A 15,626-nucleotide genomic window follows, 5' to 3' on the forward strand; every position below is an offset into this window, starting at 1 on the left:
AGTGGTTTGCGAGCGTCCTTGGGAGGCTTAAGGTTCAAAAATGGTTCAAATGGCTCTGAGCACTATGTGACTTAACATCTTAGGTCATCAGTCCCCTAGAACTTAGAACTACTTAAACCTAACTAACCTAAGGACATCACACACACCCATGCCCGAGGCAGGATTCGAACCTGCGACCGTAGCTGTCCCGCGGTTTCGGACTGCAGCGCCATAACCGCTAGACCACCGCGGCCGGCGGCAGGCTTAAGGTATTCCTGTATCTTCCTCGTGGGCTTGTAAATTACGGTAATATTCCGCTTCGTCAAGATCCTCCCTATTCTTTCCGTTACATTTTTAACAAACGGCACGAAAACCTTAGATTTTGCAGTAGCCTGTACGTCAGTATGATTTCTGCGTGGGTGCCTCACGAGATCCTGGAATTACATTCTGATTTTTAGACGATTATATGTAGAAAAAAAGTTAATTTTGGATGTGCAAAATTAAGACACTGTTAATGATACAATTTGTGCCATAAATTAATAACTGTAGTTCAGTGGCCTTATAACCTTCTCAGGACACTACAATAAAATTTTCAGATTAATTGCGTGACTAGAATTTGAGTTATGGCTTTTTATAAAAAAGACAATAAAAAATTAGAAATTCAAATTTCTGGCAAAATATTAATCCTGCATATTTTATTGTATTTTTCTGTTGAAACACAGCTCTTTTGCACCAACGACTATCCAACTTTTTTCAACCACGCTGGTGCAGGACTGGAAAGGCCGGCCTTTGTGGCCGAGCGGTTCTAGACGCTTCAGTCTGGAACTGCGCGACCGCTACGGTCGCAGGTTCGAATCCTGCATAGCGCATGGATGTGTGTGATAGGTTAGTCAGGTTTAAGTAGTTCTAAGTTCTAGGGGACTAATGACGTCAGATGTTAAATCCTATAGTGCTCTGAGCCATTTTGAACAAAGCTCCAAAATCCTGCTGCATATCGACGTTGATGATTGGGCGTATAATTTAGTGGATTCCTCTTACTACCTTTCTTGAATACTGGTGTGTCTCCTGCACCTTACCAGTCTTCGGGTACGAATTTTTCGTCAGGCGGTCGGTTGTATATGATTGTTAAGTAAGGAGCTATTGTATCAGCATACTCTGGAAGGAACCCAATTCTGGAGTCTGGACCGGAGGACTTGCTTTTGTTAAGTGATTCAAGACGGGTAAGGTGTTACCCTGGTACTGATGACAAATATCAGTAGTGAGTATTGCAATATAGTGTTCATATACATAGCTTTTTCATGCAACTTGTGCAAATACAGTGAAGTATTTATACGAGGTCTAGGCGGAAAGTAACTTCCGTTTTCATATAGCATGAGTAATAACAGAGACAGTGGCACCGCTCTTGCGCAGTTAGCTGCGGATAATCGAGGAGTTGTCTTGGTTCCTGTCGTAGCCACGTGCTTCTAAAATGTGTGCTGCATTCACAAGTCCTGCCAGCTGTGTGGTATAAGGGGCAATGCAACATTTTCCGTTCGAATGCCTTACAGTGCAGACTCGGTATGCCAGTCAGTAGGCATTGAGGCGATCACCTGCCACACAACCCCCCCCCCCCCCCCCCCGCCCCTACTCCGAGGATATCTAGTTCTAAGTTCCTCATTTTAGCAGCTGAATTCTGGAATATTTACTTCGTCTTCTTTGATGCATGCTTGTTTGCTTGTTTCGCTTACCCTCTGTACTGAACCGTACTAGCACTTCTTTCTATGAGTGATTGAAATTTCTTCGAACTATATTACATGGCAGTAACACGTCATCTGGAAGCTATTTCCGTAATTTACTAATTTATTAAAAAACTAAAAACACGCCTCGATTGCGAAAAAAGCACCTAGTGTTAACCCAGGTTTCGGCGTAGATAACTACACCTTCTTCAGAGCAACAATAAAACCCACAAGTGCCTAAGAAGACCTTTGTCAATGATTAAAAGAACACCATAGCTATACATTTATAAACGAAAAAGAAAAGGAAAACACATACAGTACGTAAGTACAAAGTCAAAACCACTACTTAACTTAATAGTGTACGCTCCACCTCACACCGGCCTATGTTCGATGGGCCATGACCCGCCATAAACTGCAGCTACAAATGGTCGCTCACTTACAAGCCCGACCCGCTACCTATGCACATGCGCAAGACGAGGGAAGTTACTTGAATGCGCATGCGCATACGAATACGAGAAAGTTTATACATGGGTCGGGGCTAAATAGCCCATATATTCCCAACCGTGGATCAACGTATATCAAAAAATGGAGTGGATAGAATAAGTGACGAGCTAAATAGGAGATGAAACCTAAAAATAGCCGCACGCGGTTGCTTATGCTATGCTAGGAATGAAACATACATGAAGCTACCTATGACAACAGGAGGAACTCTTAAAAACTATACCTATAGCCAGTAGTTAGCCTTGGGGGGGGGGGGGGGGGGGGGCTGAGGGGACGTAATCTAAAGACGTCGTGGTAATAAAGACATAGAGATAAAACGTGAGGTGTTCAACGGGCTAAAATCACCTTCATCGTAAAATTAGGATAAAAAGAAAGAAGATGAGCAGCTTGGCCAACCGCGCTCGCCAATCAGCGCACGCATGTGAAAATCCACAGATCATCAGATTTACAAGTATGAAGAACAAATTAAAGGTGCGAAACCTTCAAAAAATTTTCTTAGTAGGAGTTGGTCGTTATGGTGTTCTTTTAATCATTGACAAAGGTCTTCTTAGGCACTTGTGGGTTTTATTGTTGTTCTGAAGAAGGTGTAGTTATCTACGCCGAAACCTGGGTTAACACTAGGTGCTTTTTTCGCAATCGAGGCGGGTTTTTAGTTTTTTAATATATTAACCAACGATTGCTGACGCGCTGCGATGTTGAAGGTTCTTATATTTTACTAATTGTTTGACTGCTCACGGCTGCCTTAATAAGCAGTACAGTGTGAAGTACCCCCTACCGTGCACTTCTCAGTGGTTTTCAGCGCAGATGTAGATGCAGAAGCGGGCCTAGCTGGGCCGCTAGGTGTGGTGGTGTTCTGGAGACCTTTCACGCGCCTGGTCTGCGCGACAGGTGGTCAACATACGTCTTGCGACTTCCCGCAGTCCGGCCTCCGCACACACACACACACACACACACACACAGTGACCCAACTGGCGCTCCTGCCTACGACCTTCACCTATACCCGCCAACAACGTCTTACGGGAGGGCCTGTGTATAAAAGTGCGCCGATTCCGTTGAACCGCAGTATTCCACTGCAGACCTCAGCGTACGCAGCCGCCACCACCACCAACGTCAGCCATGATGAAGTACCTGGTAAGTCACTGCGGGGCAGCTTTTAACGCTGATTATCTTTGGAGAGGTTCCATAGCGCATACCGGTTCATAGATGTAGACAACAGCGAAATGCACGAGGATACGCAGAGAGCCGAAGATTGGTGAGTGTGCCGGCAGTTGACCCTGAACTGCGGATACAAAAATGGTTCAAATGGCTCTGAGCACTACGGGACTTAACATCTGAGGTCATCAGTCCCCTAGAACTTAGAACTACTTAAACCTAACTAACCCAAGGGCATCACACACATCCATGCCCGAGGCAGGATTCGAACCTGCAACCGTAGCAGTTGCGCGGTTCCGGACTGAAGCGCCTAGAACCGCTCGACCAGCACGGCCGGCGAACTGCGGATACAAACGCGAAGAAATCCCTTACTGTTCGATTGCACTTTTGGCCACAAACATATAGAAACTGTAATGATCGTAAAATGCCTAGGAATAACTTTCCGCAGAGACTTAAACTGAAATGGCGACATCAGACCAGTTGTAGGAAAAGAAAATTCCAGGCTGAGGTTCGCTTGGACAATATTGTTCATGTTTTGAGTTCGACATTTACCGAGAGAGGTGGCGCAGTGGTTAGCACACTGGACTCGCGTTCGCAATCCCGCGTCCGGCCATGCTGATTTAGGTTTTCGGCGATTTCCCTAAATCGCTTCAGGCAAATGCCGGGATGGTTCCTTTGAAAGGGCACGGCCGATCTCCTTCCCCGCGTTCCCTAATCCGATGGGTCCGATGACGTCGCTGTTTGATCCCTTCCCCCAGACCAATCAACTAACCAACCATTGCGAAGATTTTTAGATGTGGCTGTTCACGCAAGTCTATCCCGTGCTAGCCTCTATTCCTGCATAAATATTGCAGCCTGCATCCAACTTAAATATGCTTTCCGTAGTGAAGCTTCGTAGTTCCTTTACAGTTTTTACCCCCCACCCCACAATAGCTTCCCACCATTATGAAATCGATGACATCATGTGTCCCACATTCCGATTCCTGCTTTTACTGGAGCTGTACCATAAACTGTTGTACTTCTCAATTCGATTCAGTGTCTCATTAGTAACACGTGCTACGCACCTAATTTTCAGCATTTGTATATTTCCGAAGCTTCTATTCTCTTGCTGCTGGAACTGGTTATCGTCTGCGATTTATTTCTGTATAATACACACTGCAAACCACGGGTTGTCCAACTCGCGGAGCGCATGCGGCTCAAGGAAAGTATCATTGTGGCCCAAGAAGTGAGCATCTATCACTCGGTCGGTAAAAAAATTCAATAAAAACCCTATAATGTAAAGCTATGGTAAATTGAATAATTTCAATCTCCAGCTCCTGTCACATGAGGCAATTCTCTCATTTTTTTCTCAGCGGTTAATGTTTTACTGTATTTACTGTACATATTCACTATTACATTTCGGTCATCGTCAGTTATTTCGCTGTCCAGATACTAAAAACCGTCCCCTTTACTACCTTTAGTTTCTTGTTTCTTAATATAATTCTCTACAAACCATTACCAGCAATCTGCTTAATCTCTTTTCAAGACACTATCCATTCCGTGATAGTCTACGCTGTGTGACTGTCCATTCCGATCAAGAGATATGCCAACTCATTTGCCGTCTCTGGAAGAATTACGTCATCGGCTAATCTCAAAGCTACTTACTTACTCTCCCTGAACTTTAGATCTGTTTCCAAATGTCTTCTTAATTTCTTCAGCGGATTGCTCAGTGTACAAACTGAATGACATCGACAATACGCTACAACCCCGTCTCACTTCCTTCCCAACTACTACTTCCATCTCAACTCCTTCGACCCTAATTATTTCAGTAGTATGGTTGCTATACACGTTACAGTTAACTTTCCGTTCCTCGTACTTTCTCCATGCTACTTTCCGAATTTCATACTCCAAAAGTTTCCTCCAGATCTATGTGAGTTTGTCATTCTTCAGTCTACCTTCTAAGACAGTAAAGGGCAGTATTGCCTTTCGTGTTCCTACATTTCTTCCGAACCGAAACTAATCTTCCATTGCTAAGGGAAGATTATCAGAAGTCTTCTAATAGTCTGTCCATTTTTCCAGAAATAGTTCACGTCAATACCTTGCAACCATCATTTATTGAACTAATGGTTCGATAACACGAGAACGTGCTGAAAAGGAATGCCTCCCATTTTGTTTCTGAAAAACCTTAAGCCTCTTTGAATGAAATCAACGTTATTAAGATTCTACATCCTTTCATCACGTTTACGTACTTATTTCTCAACAGTCACCCTGGAGAAGAATACATTTCTCCCAATGAGAAACTGATTTGTTCATACCATTACTGTAGAGTGTTTGACTTTGTTGACGGAAGTTCTTGTTAACATGTTTGGGGAACAACGATTTTGTAAGCTGTATAAAATCAGTGAAAAAGTAGTGTAGATCGGAACGGTTATTTTATTAAAATGGCCGGTTTCGCGCTAGTAGGCCATCTTCAGACAGCACCATAAACTATAGTTGACAATGCGCAGAACAGTCAATTGACCACAGTCGCCGAAACTGCAGTCGCAATCTAGACTTTTATTTTATTTTATTTTTTTTGACGGAGCCGCAGCGTCACCTCTGCTTCCGCCGTTTTGTCATTGTTAAAGTGGTAATCTAAGGTGTTCTTTAAGTTCGGGAACGTGGAATTCAACGTTGTGACGTCACTAGCTCCTGATCATTCGGACTTGTTTGGCCACATGCGAGGCGGCTGTACCGCCTACCACTGCATGGTATGACGGCGCATCACTGCTGTGCACTTCCATAAACTCGGCATGTGCTGTTGAAGCGTTGTTTCCCTCTACAACTCAAGAGTACCACACGATACTATAAGTAATCAGTGGACTGACAGATCTGGTTTCGCTCCTCCAATTGCGTGCTACCACTATGGCGCGACGATTTTAATGTGTACCGTCTCAGTCACACTGGAAACACACATCTACATTCCATCTACATCTACATGACCGGTCGGAAATTCAGAATTTAGTGCCTGGCAGAGGGTTCATAGAACCACCTTATGAATATTTTCTCTATCGTTTCATTCTCGAACGGCGCGCGCGAAAAACGAACACTTAAATCATTCCGGCGATTTCTGATTTCTCTTTTTTTATTACGATGATCATTTCGCCGTATTTACCAGGGTCGTTCCGAAAGTAATGCCTCCTATTTTCGTTCATAGAAACGACAGATGATACATAGATCACAACAGCATAGCTAAATAGGGCAATATTTCAGCTACAGACAGTCATTTTTCCCCATAGTCACCACCATTCGTTATGCAATTCTGCCAACGATGAACCAGAACCTGCATGCTGCGCTCGAAAAAATCGGAACCAGCTGAGCCTAACCACTTCCTTATGCTTTGACAAAAGCATCCTAGTCCTGAAAATGTTGGCCACGCAGCCGGTCTCTCAGAGACCCAAAGAGATGGAAGTCTGAAGGCGGTATATCGGGACTGTCTGGTAAGACAGTCTTGCCGAATCTTGCAATGAATTGCGCGGTCGCAAAACTGGTGTGGGGCCTGGCGTTCTCATGTTGCAGGTGAAAGTTGGCCTTCCTCTCCGGCCTTACCCTGGAAATTCGGGCTTTCGACTTAGTCAGTGTCGTCTTGTAGCGTGCTGAACTGACAGTTTCTCCAGGCTCCAGGACACCCAAAGACAACACGCCCTGGCTGTCCCAGAAGACTGTGCACATCACTTTGCCTGCAGGCGGCTGTGTCTTGAAGTTCTTCTTTGAAGGAGAATTCGCATGTCGCCATTCCATGGACTGTCTTTTGGAGTCCAGCTCGTAGTGGTCACACCGCGTCTAATCTTCGTGGACGATGGTATTCAGAAAATTGTCCTTCAGCTTCATATCTGTCCAGCAGGTCCCGACAAATTTCCATTCGAGGTTTTTTTTGTTGTGTAACCATTCGCGGGACCCATCTCGCACAGACTTTGCGATGATCAAGATATAATAATATAGCCAAGGGATTACAGCAGACATTCAGCTTTGCACACAATTCTCTGGTCGTTATCCGTCGATCAGGGCGGATGAGTTGATCAAGACGCTCTTCATTGAGACGGCAGTGGCTTGTAATGCACACCCTTTCCACCACCTTGAAAATGCCCTAGCTATCTCCTCACATTGCCCACTTCTACTGTATCGTCTCCATACACCTTTAGCAATCGTGTCGATGGATTTCAATCGGCGCAATTCCTTCAGCAGTGAGGAATTGAAGCCGGCCGGAGTGGACGAGTGGTTGTAGGCGCTTCAGTCTGGAACCGCGTGACCGCCACGGTCGCAGGTTCGAATCCTGCCTCGGGCATGGATGTGTGTGATGTCCTTAGGTTAGTTAGGTTTAAGTAGTTCTAAGTTCTAGGGGACTGATGACCTCAGAAGTTAAGTCCCATAGTGCTCAGAGCCATTTGAACCGTTTTGAGGAATTCAATCACACATTACTGTTTTATGCGCACGGTCACATCAGTCTCCAGTTTGGAACACTCCTAAGCTGGCACCAATTACCGCAGAATAAAGGAACCACCTGCAAATGAAAGAGGAGTGTTCAAGCATTAGCACTACACCAATGACATCTGGCGCGGACATCCAAAGTCACCACAAAAAAGTGGGAGGAATTACATTCGGAACGACCCTCGGAAGTGGGCGTCAACAAAATATTTCAGCATTAATAGGAGAAAGGTAGTGACTAAACTACCTTCAAAAGAACTCACCGCAACCGTAAACGCTTTTATTGCCCCTCCATCCCAACATACCCGTGGCACTGTCTTACCTATTTCGCGATAGCACAATACGAGCCAGCCCTTCTTTGAACTTTTTCGACGTCCTCCGCCAATCCCATCTCATACAGATTCCATACCGCACACCATTACTCCAGAAGAGGTGGGACAAACGTGGTGCAAGAAGTCTGCTGCATTTTCTATGTGCTCCGCCAGTAAAATGCAGTCTTTGCTTCCTTCTCAACATTATCTATGCGATCTTTCCGGTTTAAGTTGTTCATAATGTAATCCCTAAATATTTGTTTAAATTGACAGCCTTTAGATTAGTGTTATTTATCGTGTAGCCCAAGATTAACGGGTTCCTTTTACTATTCATGTGGATGGCATCTCTCTTCTCAATATTTAGATTCAATTTACAGTTTTTGCACCATATAGATGTCTTGTCTAAATAATTTTGCAATTAGTTTTGATCACCCGATTATTTATAAGACAGCAAACGACAGCGTCCTCTACAAACAGTCTAAGAGGGCTGCTCATATTCTCTCCTAAATCGTTTATATACCGTAGGAACAGCAGAAGGCCTGTAACACTTAGAAAACGATAGATACCACTTCCATTTTACTCCATGACTTTCCGACTACGTCTACATCGATACATCACAAGCCACTGTACTTTGCGTGACGGAGTATACTAAGTACCACTACTACTCATTCACTCCCCTGTTCCACTCGCAAACAGAGCGAGGGGAAAACGACTCTCTATATTCCCTTCGTATGAGCCCTAATTTCGCGCATCTTATCTTCGTGGTCTTGGCGCACGATCTATGTTGGCCGCAGCAGAATCGTTCTACGGTGAGCTTCAAATGCCGGTTGTCTAAATTTTCTCAGCAGAGTTCCTCGAAAAGAACGTCCACTTCCTTCCAGGGATTATCTGAGTTCCCGAAGCATCTCCGTAACACTTACGTGTTGATCGTACCTATCGGTAACAAACCTAGCAGCCCGCCTCTGAATTGCTTCCATGTCTTCCTTCAATCCGATCTGGTACGAATTCAAGAATAATTTGTACCGGCATCCTATATGCGGTCTCCTTTACATGTGAACCGCTCTTTCCAAAAATTCTCCCAATAAGCCGAAGTCGACCACACGCCTTCCCTACCACAGTCCTCACACGTTCATTCCACTTCACATCGCTTCGCAGCGTTACGCCCAGATATTTAAATGACTTCACTGTGTCAAATAGGACACTACTAATATTGTAACAGAACATTACAGGTTTGTCCGTCCTACCCTTCCGTATTAACTTACATTTTAGGGCCAGCTCCCATTCATCACACCGTACCTTCCCACAGTAACTCAACTTCGACACCTTACCGTACACCGCAGGTTGTTGCCCACCGTGTCCACCAAATCATTTATATATATGGAGAAAAACAGTGGCTCCACCACACTTCTCCGGAGCACTCCTTCCCTTTGATGAACACTCGCTGTCGAGAACAACATACTGGCTTCTATTACTTATGAAGTCTTCCAGCCACTTACATGTCTGGGGAACCTATTCCATATGCTCGCACCTTCGTTGACAGTCTGCAATGGGGCACCGTATCAAATGCTTTCCATCAAGTACCGGGAAATGCGAACTTTCTGAAGGAAACACGAATCCAGTCACATAACCGAGACGAGACTCCATCGGCACTTAATGTAGTTAGAATATTAATTAGTAACTCCTTTCTCTTGCTCAAGAGCAAGCAGTAAAGGAAACAAAAGAAAAACTCGTAGCAGGTATTAAAGTCCATGGAGAAGAAATAAAAACGTTGAGGTTAAAAAAAAATGGTTCAAATGGCTCTGAGCACTATGTAACTTTACTTTTGAGATCATCAGTCCCCTAGAACTTAGAACTTCTTAAACCTAACTAACCTAAGGACATCACACACACATCCATGCCCGAAGCAGGATTCGAACCTGCGACCGTAGCGGTCGCGTGGTTCCAGACTGTAGCGCCTAGAACCGCTCGGCCACTCCGGCCGGCCGTTGAGGTACGCCGATGACATTGTAATTCTGTCAGAGACAGCAAAGGACTTGCAAGAGCAGCTGAACGGAATGGACAGTATCTTGAAAGGAGAATATAAGATGAACATCAACAAAAGCCAAACGCGGATAATGGAATGTAGTCGAATTAAGTCGGGTGATGCTGAGGGAATTAGATTAGAAAATGAGACACTTACAGTAGTAAAGGAGTTTTGCTACTTGGGGAGCAAAATAACTGATGATGGTCGAACTAGAGAGGATATAAAATGTAGACTGGCAATGGCAAGGAAAGCATTTCTGAAGAAGAAAAATTTGTTAACATCGAGTATTGATTTAAGTGTCAGGAAGTCGTTTCTGAAAATATTTGTATGGAGTGTAGCCATGTATGGAAGTGAAACATGGACGATAAATAGTTTGGACAAGAAGAGAATAGAAGTTTTCGAAATGTGGTGCTACAGATGAATGCTGAGGATTAGATGGGTAGATCACATAACTAATGAGGAGGTATTGAATAGAATTGGGGAGAAGAGGAGTTTGTGGCACAACTTGACAAGAAGAAGGGACCGGTTGGTAGGACATGTTCTGAGGCATCAAGGGATCACAAATTTAGCATTGGAGAGCAGCTTGGAGGGTAAAAATTATACAGAGAGACCAAGAGATGAACACACTAAGCAGATTCAGAAGGATGTAGGTTGCAGTAAGTACTGGGAGATGAAGAACCTTGCACAGAATAGAGTAGCATGGAGAGCTGCATCAAACCAGTCTCAGGACTGAAGACATCAAAAACAACAGCAAGTCCTTTTTCAAGACTACTCAAGGCGCCTAGAACTAATGCGAATGGCTGTGTTCGTTATATCGGTGATGTTAGACTCTTTGATATATTTCACCGCCATATGCACAGCTATCCCTGTTGCCTGCAGACAGGAGCAGAGATTTCCACACACTCTGTCTTCTTTACTATCTTACCAACGTGCACTGCCCCCCATATCTCTCTTCGACCTTAATGCTCCTGTCTGAACAACGTGGCAGAAACTCTAGTTCCTGACAGAGCAAAACCCTTACAGGCCCAATGCATCGTTCGGCCACATTCCCAAAGTCTGTATCAGTAACAGGAACCCGACTCTGGAATAATTCACACATTATATTAGAGAACTCGATAACATCTCCAGATTCAGAAGACAGTCAATGAAGTATCTACTAAGGCAACAATAATGATTATCATTGTCCCTGTACGGCCGGCCGCGGTGGCTGAGCGGTTCTAGGCCCTTAAGTTCGGAACCGCGCTGCTGCTACGGTCGCAGGTTCGAATCCTGCCTCGGGCATGGATGTATGTGATGTCCTTAGGTTAGTTAGGTTTAAGTAGTTGTAAGTCTAGGGGACTGATGACCTCAGATGTTAAGTCCCATAGTGCTTCGAGCCATTTTTTTGTCCCTGTACGCAACCGTTACCCTTGTACATCGTTCTTTCCAGCAAGATCTTCCTCATTTTCCAGTATATCCCATTGGTGCTGTCTCCTTAAATATCCTTTACGCAGAACTGTATCAATAAATATGTATTATATATAACTATAGATACTTTTTATATCTGCCACTATCATTGTCTTTTATTGTCATTATTATTATTATTATTAATAATATTACTAATATCTCCATTAGTGGCAGCATCAGCTGCTGCTGCAGTAGTAGAAGTACTGCCAGTACTAACTTCATTAGTTCATAGTATTATTCACTCACATTGTCACTACAGACACTCAAATCATTTTAATATCACTTGTCATATTAAAACCGTAATTTCTAAGGTAATGTTGCTGCTGTGGTCTTCAGTTCGAAGACTGGTTTTTCGCAGCTCTCCATGCTACTCTATCCTGTGCAGACCTCTTCATCTCTGAGTAACTACAGCAACCCATATCCTCCTGAATCTGCTAACTGTATTGTTCTCTTGGTCTCCCTGTACGAGTTTTACCTCCCAAACTTCCTACAATACTAAATTGCTGACCACGTGACGTGTTCGAATGTATCCTATCCATTGATTCCTTCATTTAGCCAAGTTGTGCCAAAAATTTCTTCTCTCTCCATGTCTGTTCAGTACATCTTCTACCCATCTAATCTCAGGATTCGTATGTAGCATAATTTTTCAAAAGCCTCTATCCCCTTCTCGTCTAAACTGTTTATCGTCCATGTTTCAGCTTCGTACGGCCAGAAAAACACCTTCAGAAAGTACTTCCTAACACTTAAATCTACATTAGATGTTAACAAATATCTCTTTTTGAACAACGATTTTCTTGCCTTTCCCAGTCTACACTTTATAATTATCCTCTCTACTTCAACCATCATCAGTTATTCTGCCGCCCAAATAGCAAAACTCATCTATTATTCTAGGTGTCTCGTTTCCTAATTTAATTCCCTCAGCATCACCTGACTTAGAGTATATTCCATTATCCTTGTTTAGCTTTTGTTGATTTTCATCTTATATCGTTATTTCAAGACGCTGTCCATTTCGTCCAACTGCTCTTCCAATTCCTTTTTCCTTTGCTGTTTGTGACAGAATTACAATGTCATCCTTAAACCTCGAAGTTTTTATTTCTTCTCCCAGAACTATAACTCCTACTCCAAATTTTCTATGATTTTCGTTACCCCTTGCCCGATGTACAGATTGAATAACATAGGGGATAGACCACAACCCTGTATCATTCCCTCCTATGCCTCTCTGCTCTTACAACTGCCGTCTGGTTTCTGTAAAAACTGTAAACAGCCTCCGTGTATTTTATCCCTGCAACCTTCAGAATCTTGGTCAGCATTGTTTACAGCTGTCTCTAAGTCTACAAATCCTGTAAACGTAGTAACTATGATGTATATGTGAACACTGATCCAATATCTCGACCAGCTGAGGTTACGCAAATAAATGAATAAAATAAAATAATAGGAATTAACGTTTCCGAGATGGTAGTTAAGACGCTGACTACCCCTCGTATTCCTCAATGTCTTAACCCATGTCCAGGCGTTCTATCCCACCTGCTAATCAATGATTCCTATCGTCAGCTATTCTGCGGAGTTCTTCCTCACTTCTCATCACTGGACTGATGTGATTAGATTAGATTAGATTAGTTTTCCGTTCCATAGATCCGTACTGAGAAGATCCTAGTGGATGTGGAACATGTCACTTTTTTTAAGCTCAAACAACAATACCAATAGTATGAGTATATACAATACATCATTTGTTTCTATTAAAAAATTCGTCAATGGAGTAGAAGGAGTTGGCCACTAGTAAGTTTTTCAGGCTTCTTTTAAACTGATCTTTATTTGCACCTAAATTTTTTATGTTTGCTGGCAAATTATTGAAGATGAGTGTTCCTGAGTAGTGGACCCCTTCTTGAAGTAAGTGCTTTTAAGTCCTTGTGCAGATCATTTTTGTTCCTGGTATTGTATGTATAAACTGAGCTGTTTGTTGGAAAAATAGATATATTATTTAGAACAAATTTCATTAAGGAGTAAATATATTGAGAGGCAGTTGTTAGTATATCCAGTTCTTTGAAGAGGTTTCTACAGGACGTCCGTGAATTTACTCCACAAATAATACGTATTACACGCTTTTGGACTCTGAAAACTTTTGTTTGACTTGAAGTGTTGCCCCAGACTATTATACCATATGACATTATGGAATGAAAGTAGGCAAAGTATGCAAGCTTTTTCATTTTTATGTCGCCTCTGTCTGCTAACACTCTAATTGCAAACACAGATTTGTTAAGGCGTTTCTGCATTTCTGTGGTGTGCTCCTCCCAACTGAATTTATTATCAAGTTGTAATCCCAGGAATTTAAGACTGTCAACCTCTTCTATCTGCTCTTCTTCATACTTTATGCATATGCTGGATGGAAACCTCTTACAGGTTCTGAATTGCATATAGTGAGTCTTTTCGATGTTTAATGTCAGTGAGTTGGCTTTAAACCATTTATTAATATCCATGAAAATATCATTAGCAGGTCTTTCGAGAACTACACTCGACATTATTTATTGCAATACTTGTGTCATCTGCAAACAAAACGAACTCTGCTTCTGGCAGTGTAACTAATGAGAGATCATAAATGTACACAAGAAAAAGCAATGGCCCTAAAATGGATCCTTGTGGGACGCCACATGTAATTTCTTCCCATTCTGATGATGACTGATGACTTAATTCACTAGTCCCTTGCGCTTACACACTTTGTTTCCTGTTAGTGAGATATGACTTGAACCATTTTGCAGCGCTGCCCGTGACACCATAGAATTCTAATGTATTTAAAAGGATGTTGTGGTTCACACAATCAAATGCCTTTGACAAATCACAGAAAATACCTGCTGCTTGTAATTTGTTATTTAATGAATTAAGTACATTTTCACTGTAGGTGTAAATAGCCTTGTCGATATCAGAACCCTTCAGAAATCCAAACTGTGTTCTTGATAATATGTTATTTGTGGTCAGATGGTTGAGAAGCTGCATGTGCATTACTTTTTCTGAAATTTTTGAGAAGCGCAGATGTACTGTAGATGCTGGTACAGATGGCCCTGACTCACCGCTGTGGTGTGTTCCTGCTTGCACAGGTCCTCGCCCTGTGCCTGATGGCCGTCGTCTTCGCCACTGAGGAGTCCTCCACCAAGCAGAAGCGCGGACTGGCGTACGCGGCCGGCCTCGGCTACCCAGGAGTGTACGGAGGATACGGCTACCCCGGATACTACGGATATGGCGGTCTGGGCTACGGCCTGGGATACAACGCTCTGGGATACCATGGCCTGGGGTACCACGGTCTGGGATACGGACACCGCATCATCTACTGAACACCCACTGGACGTCGACCTCCGAAAGGTCTTGACCTCTGACAGCCTGGAAGGGGCCAACTACACCTGGCCTGCTCAATGCAGGTGCCTCTTCGAGACCCTGAGCTTTATAATCCTTGTACAACCACTGTCTAAATAAAATACATTTCACTCTTATTTCAAACAGTTTATTTCTATACACAACATTACACTATGTACGATGTTTACCTCCAGCCTCCTGAGTCCAACATTTATACAATGTGCGTCAAAAAATGCATACACACTTTGAAGCGTCATAGAAAATTAATTTAGGTTCTACAATGTTAAATTTCTGGAAATGGAAAGCTTAAAGTCCAACAGGAAAAATAAATGTAGTTTGCAAATGTGATTAATGTTCAAACTGGAGGCCTTCAGCATCAATATATTTCTGAGTACAAGTCACCACTGATTCCGTACATCGTACCAAAGTGTCCAATGAGATTTCTGCGCCCACCGCCTGAATCTCATTCCAAAGTGTATCCAGGTTATGTGGTTTACGTTTGTACACCTCATCTTTTACTGTGCCCCATAAGAACAAATCCAGCGGCGTGAGGTCTGAAGAGCATGCAGGAAACTCAATTGGTCCCCTGTGTCCTACCCACTGGCCTGGCACATTGTGATCTAGGTATGCTCGTACGTCCCTATGATAGTGCGGCGGGGCGCCACCTTGTTGGAAATAAAACTCATCATTACCATATAATGCACGAATGGCAGG

The 15,626-nt window shown here is 43.3% G+C and overlaps 1 protein-coding gene across 1 annotated transcript; it reads left to right on the plus strand.

Annotated features, from left to right (window-relative positions):
* Positions 1–3,183: 3,183 nt before the first annotated feature.
* On the plus strand, positions 3,184–15,049 carry LOC124550967 (cuticle protein 6.4-like). The gene is made up of 2 exons (XM_047125786.1): positions 3,184–3,326; positions 14,660–15,049. Exons 1-2 carry the CDS (start codon positions 3,312–3,314, stop codon positions 14,891–14,893), a joined length of 249 nt encoding a protein of 82 aa, XP_046981742.1. The 5' UTR covers positions 3,184–3,311; the 3' UTR covers positions 14,894–15,049.
* The last annotated feature ends 577 nt before the right edge of the window (positions 15,050–15,626 follow it).

Source organism: Schistocerca americana, chromosome 9, assembly GCF_021461395.2.
Source record: "Schistocerca americana isolate TAMUIC-IGC-003095 chromosome 9, iqSchAmer2.1, whole genome shotgun sequence".
NCBI classification, from domain to species: Eukaryota; Metazoa; Arthropoda; class Insecta; order Orthoptera; family Acrididae; genus Schistocerca; species Schistocerca americana.